Here is a 24,445-nt window from a genome sequence, read left to right as displayed (position 1 = left end):
GACTTTTCTTGCATTTTAAGTTAAGTTTAGGACTTGCATGATTTTGTTGAGTTAAATGAAGGACCTCTTGTGCTAATGAGCTCTTTGAGCTTCTAGATTCTTCCTTGACTTGTTGGTTAGGTTTGGAGAGCAGAAACTGAAGGAGAAAGAAGGCCAAGAAGCATGGAATTGATGGAGAACTTAAAGAGGAGTTTCAGAAGCCAAAAAGTCCTTTTCAGGTGAGCTTAAGCGCCTAGGCGCTGGGAATGGGCGCCTAGGCGCCAATTAGGTCCAGAGGCATGTTTTTCAACATGCAATTGGCGCTCAGGCGCTCTGAATTGGCGCCTGAGCGCCCGGAACAGCTTAAACTCGGGATTTTTGCCTATAAATAGGATTTTAGTCATTTTCTTTTAAAATCTTGGATACTACTTTCATTTTTACATAAACTCAGAGGTAGAGGAGCATCTAGGAGAGTGTGAGAGGGCTTCTAAGCTTGTAATTCAGGTTCTTAGCCATGCTTGGCTAATCTCTCTTCTTTTGCTTTGGATTTCTTTGTAAGACTTTTTATATTTGAGTTATAATCTTAAGTTCTTTCCCACATGTTCTCCTTCTTCCCTTGAATCCCATTTTCTGAATTTCAATCTAAGCTTGTATGCATGCTTGCTTTATACTATTCTATAATCAGAACGGAAGTTTGTTATAGATTAGGGAACCGATTTAGGATTACCCCTTCTATACTTGCTACTAGGAATAGAGGAAGGGTTGGGGCTTGATGGCCTGAAATTGCATGATCTAAAACCTCATATAAATGACTAAGTACACAAGGAATTGAGCTTAGCTTTTAGTATGAGAGAATTGCTTATGTGAGGAATCAATAAGTGAGTAACTAGGCTATATCATCAAGGAGAGATCCATGAGAACATGTGCATAGAATGATGTGCTTAAATTGACTAGTTGAACAAGAACCCAAAGCATATTATTTTCTGAATTGTCTTTTTATTTTTCCTTTTCCTTATTACTACTTCAACATATCTCTTATTCAATAATACAAACCTTCATACTCAAAGCTTGAACCGAATCTATTCACTCACAATCCCTGTGGTTCGATATTTAAAACCGGGTGGATTCGTACACTTGTGTAACACCCCGATTTCGGTGGCGTCACTTTAGTAACCAAAAGATAAACTAATGCGGAAAAACGTGAATATTTTTTTTTTCCGATATAAACATAGACAAGACTGAACTAAATAAAACCCAACAGTAACGATAAACAGAACTAATATACAATATATATTACAGCCCCCGCTGTAAGTAGAAACCTCGTCACGAGTAACCTCCAGTGACGGAAAGTAGAAAGTGTAGCGCCCGTAGGCAATATATACAAACCAAGAGAAAAAGGTAAGTGTCCGCAACACCATCCCTCAAAACTGAGAATCAGCTGGCCCATCGGCCTGAAGCAAGACCTCCTAAGTCCAACCAACTCTCTGTGATTCCTGTAAAGAAACCACACAAAAAGCTATAGGTGGGAAACTACCCTGTCCCAAAAGAAACAAATGATGTTCAGAGCTAAGACTCTACTCATACACTAATCCCATCTTGAGGAGCTCACACCAGCACTAAAACCTACATGCTAGCATGATCGTCGTCCGAATTCGAAATCCAGAACGACCTAGTCTATGTACACCATCCGTCATCCTCTCGCTACCGCTGCGTGCTCCTGTTCCAGCATCCCAACCTAGTTCCACCCAAAGGGTGAACCATCATGAACTAGCCCGCCAAAGACATCTGACAATGGGCGTTTGTCCGCCAAAGCACACACAGAAGACGCGAGGGTCAACTCCAAAGAATTATATAAATAATACCACCGATAGATACTGATAAGGAAATAGCCACTTAGGCTTATAGCTAGGGATAACATCCTAGGGTTGCATATTTCTCAATGAACATAAACGACAGTAAATCACAGTTAACATGCCTCAAATAGAACTAACAAGTATCACACACACTCATCAACTAAGTCAGTATGCATGTTGCATGAAATGATATGCAGGTTAACCCAGTCAACCAATATGCAATCCGGAAACGGATGGACATCAAACGGATCAATCCTAGCACCAGCAACGGTGGGACCATTTCTGCCCGCGTGCCTCTTACACCAAACAAAGGTATGGACAACAACGAGTCAATCCTAGCACCAGCAACAGTGGGACCATTTCCGCTCGCGTGCCTCTGGGATGGGCATCAACGGGTCAATCCTAGCACCAGCAACGGTGGGACCATTTCTGCCCGCGTGTCTCTTACACCAAACCAAGGTAGCCAGATCAGCAGTAAACCCGTAGGTCTGCCATTTCGGTCTGCTACAAGAGTCGTCTACAAACGCTCTTACACGGCATTCCGGGTCTTATGACCATTTTGGAAACCGACGAGGTCCAGAGTACGTCCTGTGTTAATACCTCATTAATGTTGCATGAATGCAGGATGATTAGTCAAACAACGTCTCCGAATCTCACACGACACGTCGCCACGTGTTCTAGCTAAATTAATGTCTCTAAAAACTTACCCTAAGGTAACAGTCGATTCTGCGACAAAAGACATTTCTTCACAACAACACATAACTCATGATGATCTCCAAATCATCCGACTCATCTCAATCCGATGGTCAAAACTGCTCAACGAGCACAGAGCATCACATACTCGAAAACTATCAATTTCCCGGACTTATCCCCAGGATAGTCCAACAACACAGCTGCTCCAACAGCACAAGAGTATCCCACATTCACAAGGTCTCACGCCTCAGTGAAGCTTCATGCTGTTCACGAGGTCTCACGCCTCAGTGAAGATCCATGCTTTCCACAAGGTCTCACGCCTCAGTGGAGTATCACGCATTCACAAGGTCTCACGCCTCAGTGAAGCTTCTCGGCTCATCCCTTGGATGGCTAAACAAACTGCTCAACGAGCGAAGGAGTATCAACATACTCAGAACTTACCAATCTCCTCAACACTTGGATCCGACGACACTTCTCGTTTTCCAAAACTAAGATTCGACTCCTAAGCTTCCTTCGAGATTATTATCATTACTTAAAGATTTAGAGGTTGTTTAAGGTCTTATGAGTTTTCTTCACAAAATAATATCCTTTTAGCCTTATCGCAATTCTTATAAGTTCTCGGGATCTCCAAATCCCCAAATGACTCCAGAGAATGTCTCTATCCATAAAACACCATAACAAGGCCCGAATCTCATTCGTCCTATCAAACTTTCTCAAAACTCTCAAAATAAAATCGGCATGACCTGCCCGCTATTCTCACTTTTCAGAAACACAGATATCCTTGCAAAAGCATAATTAAATCAGCACAATCAACCAACATGTCATATATCAACATATTCTAGAATAATCACATAGCACTTAGCATATAAAGCATGCACCACACATCCTAGATTACCCACATAGCACATAGCATGTAAGTCAATCTCAAAAGCATTCAGTAGATGAATCATCTACATTGTCAGCCGAAGCCTCAGAAAACATTTTTCCAATCAAACACAAACAAGTGCATAAACAGTAAACAATGTCGAAAGCATCGACCCTAAGCATTAACTAGAGATTCAGTGAGAAGCCCTCACCTGTAGATTCTCCAGGACGATCTCCTAACACTTGTTCACAATCAAAGGCTTGCTCCTCTGGGAATTCCTCAAAATCACCTTTAGAGCAAAACCACAGAAATACTATCAGAATCTATCGGAAACTAAGCTATCAATACGCACTAAGGTTACATGAAGTAATTTATACTCCGAGGTACGATAATCTAGCGCGAAAGGACAAGTTTTCGGAAAAGGAATTTTCCTCCTCCTCCCCCTATAGAATCGGCCACTTTAGGTAATTAGGGGACTCGATTTTTCTTCGATCAAACTTGGTTCCTATGCTTTCATTAGCCGTAACTAAGGGTATTCTGAACTCGGAAAAATTATCGGATCAAAAACTGTCGCAGGGGTATTTTGGTCATGATTTTTAACTTAGAAATTTCAAAACTGAAATCCCAAAAACCAAATTTGACAGGGACGTTACTAACGATGTTTATGACAACTAATCCTACTAGCACTAAGCTAAGGCGATAGTTTTTAGCCTAAAGGTTGAAGCTTTACTCCAAAAATGGGTATTTAAGGCTAAAATTGATTCCGGCGGAAATCCGGCGACATAACGGAAAATCTAATCCGGCAGAAGTGATCTTGGGCACATAAGGAAGAGGTTTAGAATCAGAAATGAAATATTCAGGATAGTTTTGCAAAAACCTCAAAACTATCAGCTCAGAAAAGTCTACAGAAAAGCTATGGAAAAAGCGATCGGAGGTAAGGATTAGCGACTATACCTCGAAACCTTGAAGCAGCAACTGATTGATCGACGATCAAGCAAGAAATGAAGAAAAGCTCTTCTTCCTCTTCCTTCTATGGAGCTCGCGGCCTTGGAGAGAAAATGGAGGAGTTTTTGTAATTTTTCTCACCTTTCTTGCTATATATAGAGGTTGGCAAAACGCGGTAAAATGAAAGTTTCGCGAATCTGATTTTTCCGGCGTCATTCTCCATGAATACTAAGATAGGTTTTGGCGAAAGAATTCCAAAACTAAAATGAGGTCTCCTTGTATTTTTGGCAACTAATGCATAGTCGGTGTAAAACTATTTTACCCGATAAGTTGCTTTTTGCATCGGATGTCGGAATGGAAAACTTCCTTCTGAAGAAAGATTGAGATCATCAAGAGAAATGGGTGTACGCGTGTAGAATCTTCATTTGAAGCTCTGAATAGAAAAAGTCTTCATTGTCGAGAAATTCTAGGGTTTTGAAATACCAGGGTTTCGGTTTCGGCAAACTTCCGATGATTGGAATCGGACGTTCGTAGATCCTAGAGTTTCGCCTCGAAACGATTGTGGTATATGGAAAAAGAGAAGTTCTAACATTTCTCTAAAGATTTTTGGAATTAACTTCCATCGTGCCTAAAAGTGAAAACTAGCTATATACTAGGGTTTCTGACCTAGGTTTAAGCGTATAACGATCGTGCTATAACTTTTATCGACTTCGGTACGATCCTCAGACTTTTCCTGAACTTTCTCCTTCATATATTTTTTTCGTTTGGTAAACTCTAGTTCAGGTTTCCCTTCACGATACATCAACCCTAATCGTGAATAGGATTTTATTCACTTAGCATAGGCTTAAAAACTTGGGTCTTACAACTTGCGAATTGACCAACAAGTTTTTGGCGCCGTTGCCGGGGATTGTTTGTGATTTTTTGTTTGAGTTACGAGTTTGAAGTATAGTCTACCTAAGACTATAACTTACGGCTGAATGGGAGACAACCCATGTTTCTTTTTTCTGTTTTACGTTTTGTCTTCTGTTTTGTTTTTCAGGAAATAAAAGCCAATGTGGAGAGCATTCGGAGGCACTCAATCACTTGAAAGGAGGTTCTTCTCTTACTCTGAGTTTTAGTTCATGCATTTTTGCATATTTTTCTTTTGTAGATTTTTGTTTTTGTTTATCCTTTTTGATCATGCATAGAGTCTTTTAAACCTTGGTCATTACTTTCTTATACTCAAATGATATGTTCCCAAGTTTTGCTCTCTCACATGACGCTGGTTTTGAAAATGTTTTTAAGTGGATACTTTGTGCTTTCTTTTGGGGAGTGATTGTATGTTTGGGAAAGAGAGGACGAGACTTCGGTCTTCTAAGTGTTGTCTTGAGGATATAGTTGATGTGAGTCCACAAGGGTCCATCTTTGACCCTTCACTATATAATTTCCCTGGAGGATCCTGACTCACTTGCACTTCTTGGTTCTGTGTTTCATTTTATGCCTCCTTGAGTGTAGCTTTAGGAGACTTGCATTCTTGAGACTGGTAGGTTTTCTTGCACTTCAGAAATTGTTTTATAACATCTTTGTCCCTAGTTGACCCTTTTGAGCCTTATGGAGAATTCTTTGTTACCTTTGTTATTTGGGCTGGTTGTTTGGTTGGAAAAATGGGGAGTTGTGGTTCTTAACTCTCAATGGAGCTAGTTTATAGAAAATGCAATTGTCTCTTGCCCCAAAGAAAAAAATTCAAAAAATTCAAAAGATGAACTCCATGGCCGGATGGAGTTCCAAAAAAAAAAAAGTCAAAAGAAAAAAATGAACTCCATGGAATGGGTGGAGTTCCAAAAAAAAAAAAGAAAAAATTCTGAAACAAAAGGGGGTTGAGAGACTTGTGTGCTAAGTATCAATTGCTTTAAGCTCCGGTTTTCATGAAGGACCACACTCAAATTTTGTGCAGCCTTAGTCTTCCTTAGGGACCACCTACCTTGTGCTTTACCTAGCCAACATCATAACCCTTTTGAAGTCTCATTCAATAATGCATTGTCAACTTTAGTTGCTCTTGAGGAAATGATTCTCAGAACCTATGAACTTGCTTGTGTGCTCAGTGCACTAAACAATTGTCTCATGCTAGGATGTTAGCTCTAAATGCTTCTCATAGTGGACTCTAAGTCTTCTTTATCTAAGAGTAGCATGAAGTTGATTGTTGAATCTTTCTCTTGGAACTAACTGCATTTACTTGATCCCCCGGTTTTCTAAAAATGTATCCCTCTTTTGGCATGTGTGTTGGGAGTAATTCTTTTTGCTTGAGGGCAAGCTAATCTTAGTGACGCTCGAGGGCGAGCTGTCGTTGAGTATAGTGGTGTGATGACCCGGGTTTATATGATGTTTTTAGGGTTTTTCCCTGTAGGTTTTGAGTCTTTTTCTTATGTCTCATGTAGTGTTTCATGCATTCTCATTGCATTTTAACTTTTATTTGTGCATTTGCATTAGTTTGGTAATTTCATAGTCTTATAGGGACTTTTCTTGCATTTTAAGTTAAGTATAGGACTTGCATGATTTTGTTGAGTTAAATGAAGGACCTCTTGTGCTAATGAGCTCTTTGAGCTTCTAGATTCTTCCTTGACTTATTGGTTAGGTTTGGAGAGCAGAAACTGAAGGAGAAAGAAGGCCAAGAAGCATGGAATTGATGGAGAACTTAAAGAGGATTGAAAAGAGGAGTTTCAGAAGCCAAAATGTCCTTTTCAGGCGAGCTTAAGCGCCTAGGCGCTGGGAATGGGCGCCTAGGCGCCAATTAGGTCCAGAGGCATGTTTTTCAACATGCAATTGGCGCTTAGGCGCTCTGAATTGGCGCCTGAGCGCCCGGAACAGCCCAAACTCGGGATTTTTGCCTATAAATAGGATTTTAGTCATTTTCTTTTAAAATCTTGGATACTACTTTCATTTTTACATAAACTCAGAGGTAGAGGAGCATCTAGGAGAGTGTGAGAGGGCTTCTAAGCTTGTAATTCAGGTTCTTAGCCAAGCATTGCCATGCTTGGCTAATCTCTCTTCTTTTGCTTTGGATTTCTTTGTAAGACTTTTATATTTGAGTTATAATCTTAAGTTCTTTCCCACATGTTCTCCTTCTTCCCTTGAATCCCATTTTCTGAATTTCAATCTAAGCTTGTATGCATGCTTGCTTTATACTATTCTATAATCAGAACGGAAGTTTGTTATAGATTAGGGAACCGATTTGGGATTACCCCTTCTATACTTGCTACTAGGAATAGAGGAAGGGTTGGAGTTTGATGGCCTGAAATTGCATGATCTAAAACCTCATATAAATGACTAAGTACACAAGGAATTGGGCTTAGCTTTTAGTATGAGAGAATTGCTTATGTGAGGAATCAATAAGTGAGTAACTAGGCTATATCATCAAGGAGAGATCCATGAGAACATGTGCATAGAATGATGTGCTTAAATTGACTAGTTGAACAAGAACCCAAAGCATGTTATTTTCTGAATTGTCTTTTTATTTTTCCTTTTCCTTATTACTACTTCAACATATCTCTTATTCAATAATACAAACCTTCATACTCAAAGCTTGAACCGAATCTATTCACTCACAATCCCTGTGGTTCGATATTTAAAACCGGGTGGATTCGTACACTTGCGAATTGACCAACAGCATCTCATGGGCAAATCTCTCAAATCCACGCCCTTTAATTAGTGACACATAGGCTAACTTTGTTAGCAATTTAACAGTAAACTGACGGAGGGACCTAATTTTCACAAATTAAAACTAGTGAGATTAAAATCGCTCGTTTTAAACATTGGGGAGTAAAATCACACAATCACGATACATCAGGGATCAAAAGTGTAATTAAGCCTATATTTTAATATGCCCCTCACGCAAGAGCCTTTTGAGCTTGAAGCGTGGATAAATGCACATGTCCGCTTACCATGTGCTTAATTAAATTCAACTTTTTAGTTAGAAAGTGAGGGGATCAAGGATCGAACTCTAAACCTCTCGGTCATAGAGACTATGATAACATATATCGCAAAAGATTAAACTGTTGAGTAATGATCACTTTAATAATTTTAATTTATATTATATTCTAACATAAGTATATAAATCTTAACCATTAAGCTCAACTATGAATTATTAATAATTAAAATGTAAAGTCACATTTAGAATAAGTGATAATCCATTTTTAACCTCAATCACACATATATGGTTGTATGGTTACGATTTAATCTTGTCATATCTCATATAATTAAAACTTATATCGCCTAACATGCCCCTATATATAAACTAACTTTAGTGGTATTACTAGTTGAATAACAACTATTGTAACTTGTAAGTTGATCAACTTACATTGACGTATTGTCACCATCACGTACATTGATCATACTTAGAATATTTTACATCAACATTTGATTTGAAGTACACCTAGCTAGTACTTCCCTTTTATCTACTATTACTTAAGGCAAAACCTCAAGTTACTATTCCTAAAAAACCTTAAATCCTGGCCCTTCAATTCAATTTCTAATCCAACGGTTGGTTTTCACTCCTCACCTATGACACATGACATTGTGGGCCTCTGTTTTGTTTTTTTGTCCAAAGTTACTATTTCAAGTACAAATAGTTTCTTCTTCCTGCAGTTTTTTGGCCCAAAGACAAAGACGGTTCATGATATCGTCATCTCAGGGCCAAGTCTTTTCACGGTCAGAGCAAGGAAGGAGAAGGACGAAGCTTTCGTGTACTGTTTGGGGTATCTCAGAACACTGTTCATGCAGTGATTTGGTTTTCCACTCCTATAAATACTCCTTTGCTTTTCTAGAGTGTGTGTTCATGCAGTGTTCTCATGGTTAATCTCTTCATTCTTCTCTTGGTTGCTTCATTGATCTTGGCTGTGAAACGTGAACGCAGCAAATGGTGTATCACATTGTTACACTTACTGCACATGCGATGGTTCTTCTATGGAGGTAGTGTTCAAGCACTCAACCTAATTTCATTGTTTTATTTAAATCCGTTGGCTTTTTTGTTTTATGAAGTCCGTTTGTTGTTTGTTTTCTATGATGTTTTTAAACTTCTGATTTTAGGCTTTAATTGTCAAGTCTCTGGTTGTGATTTTAAAAATCCATGTGATGATAACATTTATTCAATGTTCACTCCTTTGTGTTTTCTCAGAAAATGAGATGAAAATGAAGATGGGAGAGTTGAATGAGGTTATATCAAATTTGAGGATGATGATTTCCTCTTTAGAAGAGAGAATTACAAAGGAAGAACGAGATAAATTGGTAACGTTTTTTTGCTGCAGCATTGTGATTGGATATACTGAGTGATATCCATTTCTTTTGCTTGATGATCCATTTGTTGTGGTTTGGCAGCCAGGAAGCTATTGATTGTTATAGAAAAGAAAAGGATGCCAAAGTGAAGCTGAGAAGATGCAAGCTTCACTTTCAACTGAGCTTGACAAAGTTCGGTATGAGAAATAAGCTGTTGAGAAGAAGGTAATGCTATGTTCTAATTAGGAAAATTTATAGTTACCAGTTAAAAATATTGAAGCCCCCAATTCCGACAAGAGTTATTGCCCTCTGATTATTATTCAGGTATTTCAGTTGTTTTATTCCTGCTTATTGCCTCACTTAATTACTCTTGTCCTATTGAAATTGTTGATTTTTGCAGGCTATTTCAAATGAGACCTGTACAAGAGATCATAAGAGTATAATATGAACCTACAACAGTACAATAGTCGCCTTCAGTCAGATCTTGAAACAACTTATGAGGCACATAAACGACTAGAAACAGAGAAATCAACTATTGTTGAGAACCTTAGCAATGTAAGAGGGCACAATAAGGCATTGCAGGAGCAGTTGTCATCTCTTAAGGTAAGTTGATTAGTGTAATATTTGATTAATGTTGTTGAGTTTTCTCTTTCACGATATATTGTTAATGTCACATAAGAGATTTAATTCTTAATTCTTAATTTTTCCCATTGATGATTTTGAAATATTTCAATTAAGTGAAATGCCGGTGAACAAGTTGGAAAGTTTTGGCTTGGTCATGTAGTGATAATAGATTAGTTGAGCTTGGTATTACGTACTTGCCTTAAAGTTCTTTTGATTGCACTGAGACCTTCTTCATGCAAACACCTAAATTTCAACTTATGCAATTTTTAACATGTCATATATAACCTTCATGTGAAGAGCAGAGAAACGCAAATAATTTGGACTTGGAGCTTTGTTCATTGTGCTTATTTTTAATAGTGACTTCCATTTTATCATTTTTAGAATCTTAACAGTTTTCTTTTTGTGTTGTTTGGTTCCATCTCCCTATTTTTCTTCACAGGCTTCACAAGATGAGGCTACTAAGCAAAATGAAATTTTAGCAAATGAACTCAAATGCCTCAGAGAAGAATTAAAGCAAATTAGAGATGATCGTGATCATCAACAGGCCAAGTACATTCTATAACTGGAGAAGTAGCAAAATACAAAGAATATACAGAGAAATCTTGGATACCTTACAACTAAAACTAATGCTCTTGTGGTATGTTGTGCATCCTTTTAGTGATTGAATTTGCACTGCTCTGTTCATTAAATTTATATGACAGTGTCTTTATTCCTTTATTTACAGGAGACATGTACTTCTCAAATGGAGCAAATAAATATGCTGCAGCAGCAGTTGATTGCTGAAAGGGAGAAGTTAAAGGTAAGTCGGTTGTGTCTCTGTGTGTATTTTTTTAACTTTAAATACTAATTTCCTTGGATGATTTTCATAACATCATTTAAGATAATAATTCTCTTTGTTATTTTGGAATCTAGCTACTTGCTTCTTGTCAGGGACTATTTTTTGTGCCTCAAGGCTGATGGGGTTGGGTACCCCTGTCCCCCATTAGTATGCTTGGCTTTCCAAAAAAAAGTTATAACTATCTTACGTGTTATCAGAATTCATTTTTCTTTGACATAATTATTGCAATCCTCTTTCACTTGAGTTATAATTTTATGTAAGGGAGAACTTTAATTGGTTTTGTTTGTCAAGATTTAATAACTTAGGCGTGTGCATTGGGTTCTTGAGTTTTTTCTCCCATTTTTCTTGCTTTTCTCTCTGTAATGCTCCTCTCTTTCTTTAGTTGCTAGATGATGTGTTATTTAAATTTACTCAGGTTGCTATTTATGAAATAGTTGGAACTTCGTTATGTTGCCTCTAGACCTCGACAGGGTCTCTTTTGATACACTCTTCTTGGCTGGTCATGCATTGAAAGAAGCATATCCGTAATCTCTAGACAAAAGACAGTGATTGCTAATGTTGATATGTTTACTTCTTGGTGTCAAACCATAGTTACTCAAATTCTCAATCCCTCCGTGTCCATTTTTTCACTTTCAGTTTATTCTTACAATCCTATGTATCAGGAGGCTTGAGTTGTTAGAATGGACAAAACTTTATTGGGAATTAAGTCAAGGGTATCGTAAAGTAAGAATGCTTGATTACTCAATCTCTATGATAAGCCTTTGACTTCCAATGTGATATACTTAATTCAGAACTTAAAGCAAGTGGAGAAAGTAAAGGAAGTGGTTCATGTCAGAGCCAGAAGTAGTCAATCTAATAATCACAGTTTAGCAGAAATAATATCTTTCATAAATCCCCTTAAAGCCAAGACAGAAAAATTTCATATCCAACATTTAAAAAAAAAATCATCAAATATGAATAAACTCAATGACTTTAGCTAATTTTCTTGCTTCTTTGATCAGATAAATTAATGTGGAGTAACTAACATCCTTGATTATTGTTATTCAGGTTAGAAGAGGGAAAATCAATGAGAAATTAAGTAGTCCTGAATGTTACAAGGTCAAGAGTCAAGACATTTAGCATCAACTTGAAGTGAAACCTTAAGTGGTCCTGAATGTGTCAACTTTGAAGCGAAACCATTAGTTGACGAAAAAGGTTCAAATTTTTAGCATACATGTTTTGATTTTGATAAAAAAAATTGAGGCTATTTAAGTACAAGAATAGTTTTTTTTTTCCCTTGGAATTTCAGCTTTCAATGGAGTACATTTTTGGCTCATAATGCATCTGTTTGAGTGTTGTCTACACCTTAGGCATACTGGTTTTGTAATTCGTAACTTACTAGATTATTGCTTTTATTTTGTTTAACACATAATATGCATTTATTTCCTGACTCTCCTTTGTCCTTGACTGCAGAGAAGCTATGGTCTAGACTTAAGTTATGTTTACTGAGATTTTTGAATTCAAATATGGTTGTCCTATATATGATGTGAGGTGACATATTTTAGAGATGCCCCGAAGATTCAATAAAAGTGGTGAAAAGAAGAAACATGAGAACCAAGGAAGAGAACTCGCTTCTGGAAAATACAGTTGTAAAATGTATTTGTATAATTCAAATACATCCCAACATTGATGCCAAATTTGTCTCAAACATAGCTTAAGGAGAATTTCATTTTCGTCTGATGGAAAATAGAAGAGTTTATTTTTCCCCATTGTCTTGCTAACTTGTAAGTTTTAGATATTAGTCATCCTTAAAAGCTTAAACTTTAAGATTGTGCTTTTCTCTTGTGGGGAAAGTCTTGCAGTGCTCTAAGTTTTAGATATCAATCAACCTGAAATTTTAGTGGCATGTATGTTAGATGAATATTTGTCTATCACTTAGACCTTTCCTTGAATTGTGGCACTTGTGTGTTTACATATTTGCTTGAATGTATTTATTGTTAATACTATCCAAGGTTTGCTCTGCATGTGGTACTTGAATTTGTTGTGACTTTGCATGTTGTTTAATGTTGAGAGCAATTATATGATTGCTCCATATTTGTTCTTTTTAGATACGGATTGAAGAATGAGTTTATTTTGGTGACTACTTTTTTCTATAATTGTTGTAATCCGTTGATAAATGGATGTGATATTTCTATTATATACTTAGTTATTATTGAAGTATGATATGGTGGAGCATAATGCCAATATGTAAGTTGATTGATAAAGTTTTTATCAAGGTAATTAATTATCTTACTATTATAAATAGTTTAATTATGTTTGTGTTTCATTAAAATATGTCTTGACTTTATAATTTTAGCATTTGTGCATTTCCAACAAATACTGTAACATTATTATTGTGTTATTATTATATTGAAAATTTGAAAAAAAAAAAAGCAAAATACAACTTTGTTATACATATTAAAGTTAATAATCAGTGTATTGTCACCTATGTATTGACAAAGTTAATAATAATTTTGTTGATTTTATATATGTGAAAAGATTACAAATTATTGGCATGTGAGTTAATTTATTCACCTTAATAAATTACATAAATAACTTAATCGTGGAATCGCTCGTCCGTGCATCGCACGGAAACGGGCTACTATCCTGGTATATATATATACTTTGCTTATAAAATAAGTAACTTGTTTTCATTTTTATTGAAGACAACGATAATAAGAAATTTTTACAAAAAAAAGGTATTAAGAGAAGGTTTTTAGAAAAAAGTAACTTATTGTTTTATGAAGGTGATTGTGACTGCTCTTATTTATATTGTCTTTATCATCACCTTCATCGCTGCCATTACCTTCAACACTGTCATCACCGTCTCCACTGTCACTACCCATCAACACCGCCATTGTCGCCAACATCACCTTTCACCATTGTTATCATCGCAACAGTCGCCTCCATCGCCACTGTCACCGCCTTTATTGCAACCACTTTTACCTCACCTCCACCGCCACCACCACATCACCCACCATCGCTACCACCACCATCACCTCCAGTGTGGATGCCACTGCTGGCATCACCACCACCACCATCGTTTTTACGCCATCGTCGCCACCACAACAGCCTCCACCCTCCACCATCACCTTCACTTCCATCACTATCCACCACCGCCAGCACCATCCTCGACCTCAGTCATCGTCTCCACCTCCACCATCCACCACCATTGCTGCCACCACAACCTCTACCATTATTGCCACCGCCACGACCACTGTCGTCATTAGGTAACACCTACCTCCACCTGCACCTCCACCTCCACCACCAGCACTACCATGACCACTACCACGACCTCCACCATCACATCCACAATACCCCACAACCCCCACCACCTCTATGACAACCACTGGCAGCACGAGCACCACTTTCATGATCATTCTCCTCTTTTAAAAATTGTTAATTCGAGTGGGTGTAGATCTAGGGGAGAGAGAAGAAGGTATAGAGAAGAAATCACATGAGAAATAACTGGATTCATCAAGACAACCTTTGACGGTGTCATGCTAGGTTTCCATGTGTTGCGATGAACGCTATTAACTATGAACGTTTGTATCTATATGTCGTCACCGGTAGATGCTGGCCGATGATGGTGATTCGTACCTGTTGAGCTTGTTTAACATGCGACGGTTCGTGATGAAGTAATCTTTGTTGAGGGTGGGAGAAGTGGAGCGTCGACCTTACATCACCGAGGTCTCCAGAGAGAAGAGTAGTGGGAGAGTCACCAAAATCTTCTAGACATGTTCGGGTTTAGTGTCGGTGGATGAGAAATACTCATCGCTTTCAGCATTGTCACCGACAGTGAAAGAGGAAAGACCGGAGGAGGTGGTAGAGAGTGGAGGTCGTGGAGCGGCTAGAGACTATAGAACGTTTCGCCGGAGACAACCTGGGAGAGGTTGTGAGAGTAAAGAAGAAGGATATGAGGGGAAAAGAAAAAATAAGAATTTTTAAAATTTAAGTGGGGAACGATACGTACCTACACCAGTTGCGGATTTAGCGCCCAGCCAGCTTGGGCACATGCCCAGGCTCCATGGCCAAAAAAATAATTTTTATTTGGGCCGTAGGGCCCTTTTGGGCAAAAAAATTAAAAGATTTGGGCAAAACTCCTTTCTCTCTCTTGCACTGTTGAGACTTCTTCATCAACCATGGTACGCTTTTTCCTCTTCTCCAATTCAAACCTTAACATAATTGCTCAATTGCTTATCAATGTAACTGCAATAATGCTTTCGAAGCTTTCTGCACTTGTTTTCTCGGTTTTCCTATTCAATTTCCATAGCATCGATCACCCGCTTCTTCTATTTGGACATTGAGTTCGCCTACACCGTGGCTGAGTGAACTGTGAAGAGGGTTGCGTGTGGGTGAGAAGTGAAGCATGCATGTGGTTGTGGTCTGTGGAGATCATGAACTTGAGAGAGAGTGAAAGAGCGAGAGAGACAGAGAATGAGTGAGGGCATGACCGCATGAGGTAGAGAGCTTGTGAGGGCGTTTTGAGGGCTTGTTGTCGGAGAGTGAGTGAGAAGCATGAATTTGACTTTCGGTGAGGCAGTGAGACAGAGAGCTTGTGAGGGCGTGGCGAATTGGAGATGAATTTGTGAGTTTTTAGAGAGTGAAAGAGTGAGAGACAGAGAGCGTGGTGTGAGGTTATGTGGGTGAGGTAGAAGTGAGTGAGGTGAGGGCGTAGCGTAAGGTATGTGGGTGAGGCAGAAGTGAGTGGATAGCAATCTGAAGTTAATGTGGTTATTTGCAGGTTTGATTGCATTATAGCAATTATAAAAAAAAATTGGAATGTGGAATGTGGGTGAGGCAGAAGTGAGTGGATTATGGATAGCAATTATAGCATTATAGTAGTAACAATTATATTGGAAATTGGAATGTGGATGATAGTAATTTTGTGGTTTTGGAAAATTGGAAATTGAAATGTGGAGAGGCAATTTTTTTTTATAAGTAGTATGTGTTTACTTTTAATTACTCTTTATTGTGGGTGGGTGGGTGGATGTGGTATTCTTCCCCATTAAAAGCATGTGTGCATTATTGATCTTATTGTATTTGTTTATTAGTGTTGGCTTTTAGTGCTTTTTTAATTTGATTCTAATTTCTAATTGTGTTTTTCTTTGTTGCTTCTTTAGATCATTAAATTTTAGAGATGAGGAAATTTTTGGTTGATAGAGCAAGCAGGGGCGGATCCAGATGTTATATATCGGTGTGACTAAACATAAAAGAAATTATAGACTAAAATATAAAGTAGAAATTATATTAGGTAGCAAGCAAAAAATACTATAGAAATTATATTAGCTAGGTAGCAAGCAAAAATTACTATAATCTCACATGAAAAACACAAAAGTTTATTTAACCATGAAAAGTTAAGACTAATTTGTGCAGTAAAAATGACAAAAAAATTTTTTTTCGGGAGAAAACATTACAATGTTGCTAATTTAACATTCCAAAGTTTGCAAGCACGAATCAACAATCAAAACAGGAAAATTCATCAGCAAAAACAAACGGAGGTAGCTCCAAACCCAACATGGTTCCATCAAATAACTCAGATCTGCTGAGTTCACAAGCAAAAATTCTCACCCAAAAAAGTCGATCCAACTCAACGCGTGCAACAAGTTCATAAACCAAAAAAAATCTTTGAAAATTAAAAAAATAGAAATAGGAAAAGATCATCCAACATGAATTGTGTGTAGTGTAGTAAGGTGAATTACGAAGTTGATTTACCTGAGAGACAATGAATCAATTGAATTTTCTCTTAAATTGTGGTTGATTGGTGCGGTGATCAGGGTTCTCAATGTGATGAGAAATTTAGGAAGGTGAAGATTGGTGGGTTTTCTATTTTTGGGGAAAAGGGTTTTAAGTTGATGAATGCCGCGAAAAGCAGCAATGGAAGAAAGAAAGAAAGAAAATCGCGTTCTAATTTGATGTTATGCGTGAATTTTGATTTTTTACTTATTAAGCTATGGCGGCGCTTTTGACCGTCGCCATACATTAACACAAATTTTAGCGGCGGATCCAGAACCGCCGCTATATACGATATTAACAAAAAAAAATTAAAAAAACTGTTGTGGCTATAGCCCCGTCTACACGTGGGTCCGCCCATGAGAGCAAGTATTGAGAATGTGAATGTTGTGCAACCGGAAGCTGAAGTAGAACCACTGTCTAATGTGACCAATGAGTTTAATTCAAATGAGATTGTGCGTGATTCAAGTCGTAGGAAACAAATTCATGAATATGCTCCGAATATTTCAAGAGAAAGTGAAAAGGACATATATATTGAAGGGTCAAATACAATCAATTTTGCCAAAATTAGCCCGGCTTCACAAAATTTATGGATCCACCTCTGACCTACACTATTGCGATTCATCTTTGAACTAACCCACTGTAAAGATTTCGGGAGAATCTCACCCAATTGACTTAGTTTCACATTGCCATTGTGGAAACTATAGACTTTCAAATTTCACAATGATTAATTAAGCTACATGATAAAGCAGAAAGCCCTTGCTGTCTGCGGTGCTATACTTGCCTACTTGGTCCCTGCTCATTTTATTTTTATTTTGTTCAACAAGTCAAAAGAGAGTTACTGGCTCATATTAGTCTTCAAAACCTGTTTTTGCCGGCATGTCTTTTCTATGGGAATTAGATTTGTCATCCCACCAATTAGAATTGTCATCCCACTAAAATACTTCAATGTCCCTCAGTGTTTTACTCTGGAAGATTAAGTTCTTGAGTGCTCCAGAAGTTAAACTTTCTGATCGTATTTGGTTTATTTACTACGCACTTAAATTTGGCACCCTCATTTTTAAAAGACTTCGAAAGTTTATCTTCCGGAACGCTCCAGAACTTAATCTTTCGGAGTAAAATACGGAGGAACATTTAAGTATTTTAGTGGGGTGACAATTCTAATGGGTGGGGTGGCAAATCTAATTCCCTTTTTTATTAATGATGAAGAGGAACTATGTCAAAACTCAAAAGTATGGTCCCGTGGTTCTCCAACTGGATACGTGCAAATTTACGCATTAATATAAGTCTCTAATGTTTATGAAACATATGAAACTAGTGTGATGTTTATTTTGTGGCAGTTTTAGTTTTATATATTATAGTTTTTAACTGTAGCAAAATGAATTAGTGGCGACCATAAAAAACACCAACTGCGACCCGTGACGAAGCCCGTCGTATAGGTACTAAGGTGCGTTCTCTTTTCCCCTGTTATACAGTACTTGTTTGTGTTTCTCTTCTCTCTTTGCCTTATGTACTTGTGTTTCTCTTCTAACTTTGCACATTGCATCTCACAGTTCATATCCATGTTGTCGCACCTGAGGCCACATCATATCCCCTGTGACCTTGCAGCATAGCTCCACCGTCTTCATTACGGCTCGCAGGTAAATCACAGTTTCAGAGCCCCCTTCTTGTTGGTTTTGGTTTTAGGTTTTCTGATTTTTTATTTCCTTACTAGTTACTATTTGCAGTCTCCCCCACTTACTCTCTATTTATAGTTAATATGTAAAATTTGGTCTCACTATAACTATTTTTTGACGAATTTCAACCCTTAACTCTTCAATTATTACAATCACAAGACACAAATTGATTTGATTGAATCATTGTACACCTTCTTTGGACGCGTTTACTATGGACCACTTATTGGTGGTCTATAGTTGCACCACCCCCTTTTTGATATGCTATTGCAGGTTACCCGGTTTTTTTTTAAAAAAAAATACATATTTACTAATCACAATAATTAATTTATAATAATTTTAATTAAGTTAATTAAAACATAATTCCTCATAATCTCTCCTCTCTCCTCTTCATCTTCTACCCTGCCTCTGTAACTAACCTCCCTCCCCCAACCTCCTCTCCGACCACCACACAACCATCTTTGTCGTGTGTGGTGGGTTTCTCAGTGGCCCTCCAACCCATCAACAACAGACATCAGAAACTCCCATCTCACCCTTTGGCCCTGATCTCCTCCCTCTCCTCACTCACTTGAACTCAGACCAGGGGAATGGAGAATCAGATCTGAGTTGCAGAGAAAAAACCAGATCTTGTTCCCAGGAGCAGCAAAATCGATCATCCACCGCCCAACCAACACCCATCACCTCAGTAACGGCAAAGGCGTGATGAAGAGGTGGGAAAACCAGCAATTCACAGTGGATCCGATGAGAGGGGGTTTGTGATGGTGATGCGGCGTCTCCAGGGTTGCAGATGCATCTCAGATCAAGCAACCATGGAAAGAAAAGCCTTCTTCGACCTCAAAACTGACCCCTCAACCGCGAGATATGGTTGCATGCGGGGGTTCTTGATTCTCAGATCTGAACCATACCCAGACCTTGCAATCTTGCATCAACCCATCAACCGAGAGAAGAAGAAGAAGAAAACAAAGGTGTCGGTGATGAAGATGATCTTGGTGGGTGTGGGTTTTTTTGGGTAAGCCAAATATATATATTAGATAATGCACAAGGAGTGCAAGTAAATTACAGGAAAAGATTCAAGAGTATAGAAAAGAAATACAAGGGGGAAGGATAGTAATAAACAGACATAGAATAACAAAACAGGGGAAAACATGGTGGAGCAATCACGACTTGAAACCCAAGAGGGATTGCCCAATAATCCCACTCAATTACCCTGGTGATTTCGGTGAGGGTGGGGATAGGTTTCTAGATTTTTGGGATTTTGGTGGTTGGTTGGCGGTGATGGTGGGGGTTGGGTGGCTGAGACTCCCACCTCCTTCTTTGACTCTGTTCTTCTACCGTGAGATGTTGAAGATGATGACAGGGTGAGAGAAAAGGTTGAAGCTTTGAGAGAGAGAGAAAAGGGGAAAAAATTAGGGTAATTAATTTACTTAAATATATTAAATATTTTAATTTTGAAAAAAAAGAAAATAGAATAAAACCTGCTACCAGATTAAAAGGTGAGTGGTGCAACTTTACACCACCGAAAAGTGGTCCATAATAAATTTTTCCACCTTCTTTCACTCAAAACTCCAATGAAAATATTAAAATTTACCTAAATTAAATACAAATTTCAAAATTTCTGTCTTTGAACGCTAACTCCATATCGAATAAATCTATCAAATTTTACTCAAAATTCACGTGAATGTATCAAAGCTCATATTCTCAAGTACAAAAGTGAGTAATGACATAAAATTGTGTGTGAGTATCAATTGATTAAATATCATTCTAATTACTATTTAAAAAAAATTAAAAAAAAGTAGAAAAAGCCAACTGTGTTGGCGATTTTAAGGGAAAAAAAAGAAAACGCCAACTATGTTGGCGAATTTAAGAAAAAAAATTAAAAAAAGAAAAGAAAAGAAAACGCCAACCATGTTGGCGATTTATTCAATAAACGAAAAAAAAAAAACAAAAACGCCAATAGCATTGGCGATTCTTTAAAAAAGTAAAAAAAAGAAATAGAATCGCCACTGACAGTGACGATTTATACTAGTTTGGTAAATAAAAAAAATACCCCAAAGCTGTAATTTCCAAACTAAACTATACCATTTAGGTACAAAAGCCGTCATTAGGCTCTGTTGTACTTGTACATTCTTTCTTGTAAATGTACCCATTTGACACCCACAGAAATACCCCAAAATTAAATATAGCTATCACAAAAAGAAAGGCATAATAGTGATCTAGGTGACTTTCATTCAAGTTGTCGCCTATCCAGCTATGGTCACACATCTTCCTTGTAACTTTATCAACCACAGTCACTAGAAAGCTGTTAAAGTAGTTCCCACCAGCCATTGTGCTCGTATAGAATGTTGTGCCAAGAACTTTCATTTCTTCAGGGGATTGATCATAGAAAAACTCTAGCAATCCAGAAGTCAGGAATGTGTTTGCAACACCAAATATAACATTTTGAGGCAATAACCAGAATATGCTCATAGGAACTACTTCTTTAGGCCCAACTATGTTATGCTTCCTTATGACATGCATTCTTTGAATTTCTACAGCATAAGTGACTGCAATACCTATGATTTGGATGGCAATTCCTATGCCAACCCTCTGAAGCAATTTGACTCCTCTGTGATTTCCAGTATGTCGGCGCATGAATGGTATGAAGAAGTTGTCATAGATGGGCAGAGAAATGACCATGGTGAACACTGCAAAGCTCCAGAGTGAGGCTGCTGGGAAATGGAAGTGGGGGCCCAGGCTCCTATCCATTGTTGTGCCTTGCTTGACAAATATGGTTACTTCTACTGCCCAGAAGTTGCTAGGAATCAGCATTAGTAACCATATATGAAACATTCCTATAACAACCTTGGCTTTCTCTACTTGAGTCACTGTGCATGGGGGATTCGAGTTATCTGTATTGCTTTCTGTAATTGCAGCCTTGTCTAAGAACCTTAAAGAAGAGGATTTGAACATACAAGTAATGTAAATAATGGAGGAGTAAATGATAATAGCATGTTTAGATTAAATCAACTTCTTTTCCCCCAGAATCAATTCTGAAACCCAAAAGCTATTCACAAAAGCTTCTCCCTATAATTAATTACACATTTAGAATCAATTATAGAAGAATTTCCAAACATGCACTAAGGATGTATCATTTGTAAGTTCATACCATGTCTGTGCACAAGCACTTTCCATAAACAAGAATGTTTGTGCATAAAATATTAACTGAATTTCAATTCAAAATCATAAGGATTGCTTCAACATAGTAACACTGGTTCAATTTACCAACCAATATCCATATAGTAGTAATGCTAGTTCTGACCAATTCTCAGTGCATGTTTGGAAAATCCTTTTGTAGTTCATCAACCAACATGTTTTGGATCCGCTTTTCTTTCATCATAATCAATTGTGAAACTCAGAATTTACTCACAAAGTGCATTTTCGGAGAGTTGTTTGTCACAATTGGTTTTGGTAAAAATGAGTTGAAAGTGAATTGATTTATGTTTGGATACAGTTATGAAAAATCGAAATTGATTCTTGGGTTCCCTAGTCAGAAACCAAACACCCTTTTCAAAATTGATTCTGCTTTCAGAATCAACATAATTGATGGTGTTAAGAGAACGATTAAAAACATGACCTGACATGCAAACTAGAACAAGGGAAACCAAGAACCAAGATCAGATTAGTGAATAGCAAACCTGAAACAAGGCGTGTGATGAAGTTTTCGTCTTCCGCTACTAACATAATGTTCCATCTCAAACTCATGCAGTTCTGAAGGGTTACTAGGAACCTGGAGCTTTCTATTTCTGAAAGCAACAACCGGGACTCTGATAAAGCCCTTTGCAGAGCTTCTGGCCTTTCTAGATTTATGCCTATACATTGGTGTGCCCAAAAAGAAGGCAATAAAGGCAACTAGAAAACCAATAGCTGATATTGCATACCCTAAAGCCCATCCAAATTTCTCTTCAATGTACACAACAAACAGGGTGGAAGCTAAAGTGCCACATGCAGTGGTAAATACCCACCAGTTAAAGAATGAAACTTTGTGCTCTTTTTCTCCTGGCTTGAAGTCATCAAATTGATCAGCACCAAAAGTTGACATGTTGGGCTTCACTGCACCACTTCCAATTGCAATAGTGTAAATTGATAAGTAGAAAAATGCTAGTTGGAAGTTAGATGCTTCTTTGCAAACTCCATTTTCACATGTTGGTCCCAAGCCCTTTAGTGAAGATGTAAGGACAAGCAGTCCGAGTCCCTGTGCGATAGCATAATGTTTGAATCAACTTTTTTTTATTATAATCAGTTATGGGACTCGGAAGCTACTCACAGTAGCTCATTTCCATAATTGACTTAGACTTTAGAATCAATTGTAGAAGGATTTTCAAAAGTACATGTTTGGAGACTCATTTGAAAACAAAAGTGAAGCAAAAATCATGGTGTACAGAAGCAACTTTCATTAGCATTTGCTTATGTCCATCATGATTTTGACTTCGCCGTAATTTTTCGAATGAGTTTCTTAACATATAATAGCTAGGGAGATCTATGATGTGAAGATCAATGCAAAACAAAAAGAGTAAAAAATGTAATTCATGCGAAATAGCCAGCAAGCAAAAAGAAAGTACAACTCACCATGGCATAAATAAGCAAGGAAAGAGTGATAGTCCAAAAGCGACCCAAGTAAGAATCTGCTATGTAAGCACCAAGGATTGGAGTTATCCATGATAAACCAGACCAGTTGCTCACGCTGGTTATTGATGTTACCACGTTTTTGTGGAGATGGACTGTCATGTAATTCACCAAATCGGCACCTATACCATAGTATGCAAATCTTTCGAATACTTGGTAAACTAACAGAAATAAACACACATAAACCAGTCAATAATTTTGTGATATAAGTTTTAGCCAAGAATCAGAATATGCATGAACAGAGTAAGCATTTCAATGTAACATCTTCTGATTAGCTTCGATTTTTTTAGAATCAATTCAGACACTGAGCAGAAGCACAAATTGTAGAAGGATTTCTAAACGGCACTGTGTTTGTGTGTGATAACATTTCAATATTGATTCCATTACACCAATGCCAAACTACTCTTACATTCATTGATCAATATCTTATAAAAAAAAAAAAAAAAACTTTATAATAAGAAGAAATCACCAAGAATGAAAGTGCAGGCTTTCCATTTCACAGTTACAGAAGAAATCACAGGGCGTCCACCAAGATCCACTGTGCCGTCTAGAGTGTGAGCTTGGGCTTCCATGTGAGCCAAGTTATAATGGAGTTAATATAGAGAGATTGAAGACGAAGCTATGTACTATCATGGCTCGGTATAGAGCAAATAAATACAGAGATAACAAAACAATACTCCTCTGCATGCACCAAGAAGTCAGGAACACCATGTTGCTCTGTAGTTTTATGGAGTCAGCAATAGGCAAACTGAATGCGTATTTTATGCATGTTTAATTTTTGGCCGCTAATTGGCACAACAAAAGAAGTTGTCTAAATAACACATAAAAAAATTCAGGTTAAAACATCAATTACAAGGTAGTCAAATCGAGATACGTATCGTGTATCGTTAGACCCTAATTCCGTGTCGCGTATCGTATCGTAACGTGTATCGTAAGATACGGACACAAAAAAATTAAGTCATAAATTAAATAATATACTAATATATCATCTAAATATAGTTCAAAATAATCAAAGATCCAAGTCATAAGTAGAAAAATAGTCTCACAAAGTTCAAGTTCAACCTAATTCCAAGCCATAAGCCAAACTAAAGTACTAAACATCAAAGAGATGAAATTAAATGCTCACTCCCTAATTCCAAGCCATTAAAGGGCTGCTGAAGTTGAACGTGAAACATGAAAGGGCTGCTGAAGTGAAGTTAAACGTGAAAGGGTGAAAGAATAAAAAAAACATCACTTTTTAGAGCAATTTACTAATTTTTAATGAAATTAAATGCCCACTCCCTAATTTTTCTAGGGGAGTAAGATGAAACAGCAT

The 24,445-nt window shown here is 37.6% G+C and overlaps 1 protein-coding gene and 2 long non-coding RNA genes across 5 annotated transcripts; 2 read left to right on the top strand and 1 right to left on the bottom strand.

Moving 5' to 3' along the window:
• Nucleotides 1-8,918: 8,918 nt before the first annotated feature.
• On the top strand, nt 8,919-13,165 carry LOC130710716 (uncharacterized). 3 transcript variants are annotated; one of them, XR_009010462.1, is made up of 8 exons: nt 8,921-9,279; nt 9,485-9,594; nt 9,685-9,807; nt 9,983-10,185; nt 10,646-10,843; nt 10,931-11,005; nt 12,092-12,238; nt 12,497-13,159. It is a non-coding gene; the product is annotated as an uncharacterized LOC130710716 (long non-coding RNA). The 3 variants fall into 3 exon arrangements; XR_009010464.1 differs by having other exon boundaries at nt 8,919-9,279; nt 9,685-9,906; nt 12,092-13,165; XR_009010461.1 differs by having other exon boundaries at nt 8,922-9,279; nt 12,092-13,162.
• A 5,083-nt stretch (nt 13,166-18,248) lies between these two features.
• Nucleotides 18,249-21,470, top strand: LOC130710712 (uncharacterized). The gene is made up of 2 exons (XR_009010460.1): nt 18,249-18,435; nt 21,003-21,470. It is a non-coding gene; the product is annotated as an uncharacterized LOC130710712 (long non-coding RNA).
• LOC130710701 (protein NRT1/ PTR FAMILY 5.1-like) lies at nt 20,359-23,833 on the bottom strand. Its single transcript, XM_057560054.1, has 4 exons — nt 23,600-23,833; nt 23,074-23,291; nt 22,143-22,699; nt 20,359-21,394 (listed from the first exon to the last, which is right to left on the bottom strand). The coding sequence occupies exons 1-4, from the start codon at nt 23,700-23,702 to the stop codon at nt 20,551-20,553; spliced, it is 1,722 nt and encodes a 573-aa protein (XP_057416037.1). The 5' UTR covers nt 23,703-23,833; the 3' UTR covers nt 20,359-20,550.
• Between the last annotated feature and the right edge of the window lie 612 nt (nt 23,834-24,445).

The sequence above is a fragment of the Lotus japonicus genome, chromosome 1 (assembly GCF_012489685.1).
Source record: "Lotus japonicus ecotype B-129 chromosome 1, LjGifu_v1.2".
Taxonomy (NCBI): domain Eukaryota; kingdom Viridiplantae; phylum Streptophyta; class Magnoliopsida; order Fabales; family Fabaceae; genus Lotus; species Lotus japonicus.
Note: the sequence above shows the minus strand (reverse complement) of the source record. Positions and strands in the feature narration are given on the sequence as shown.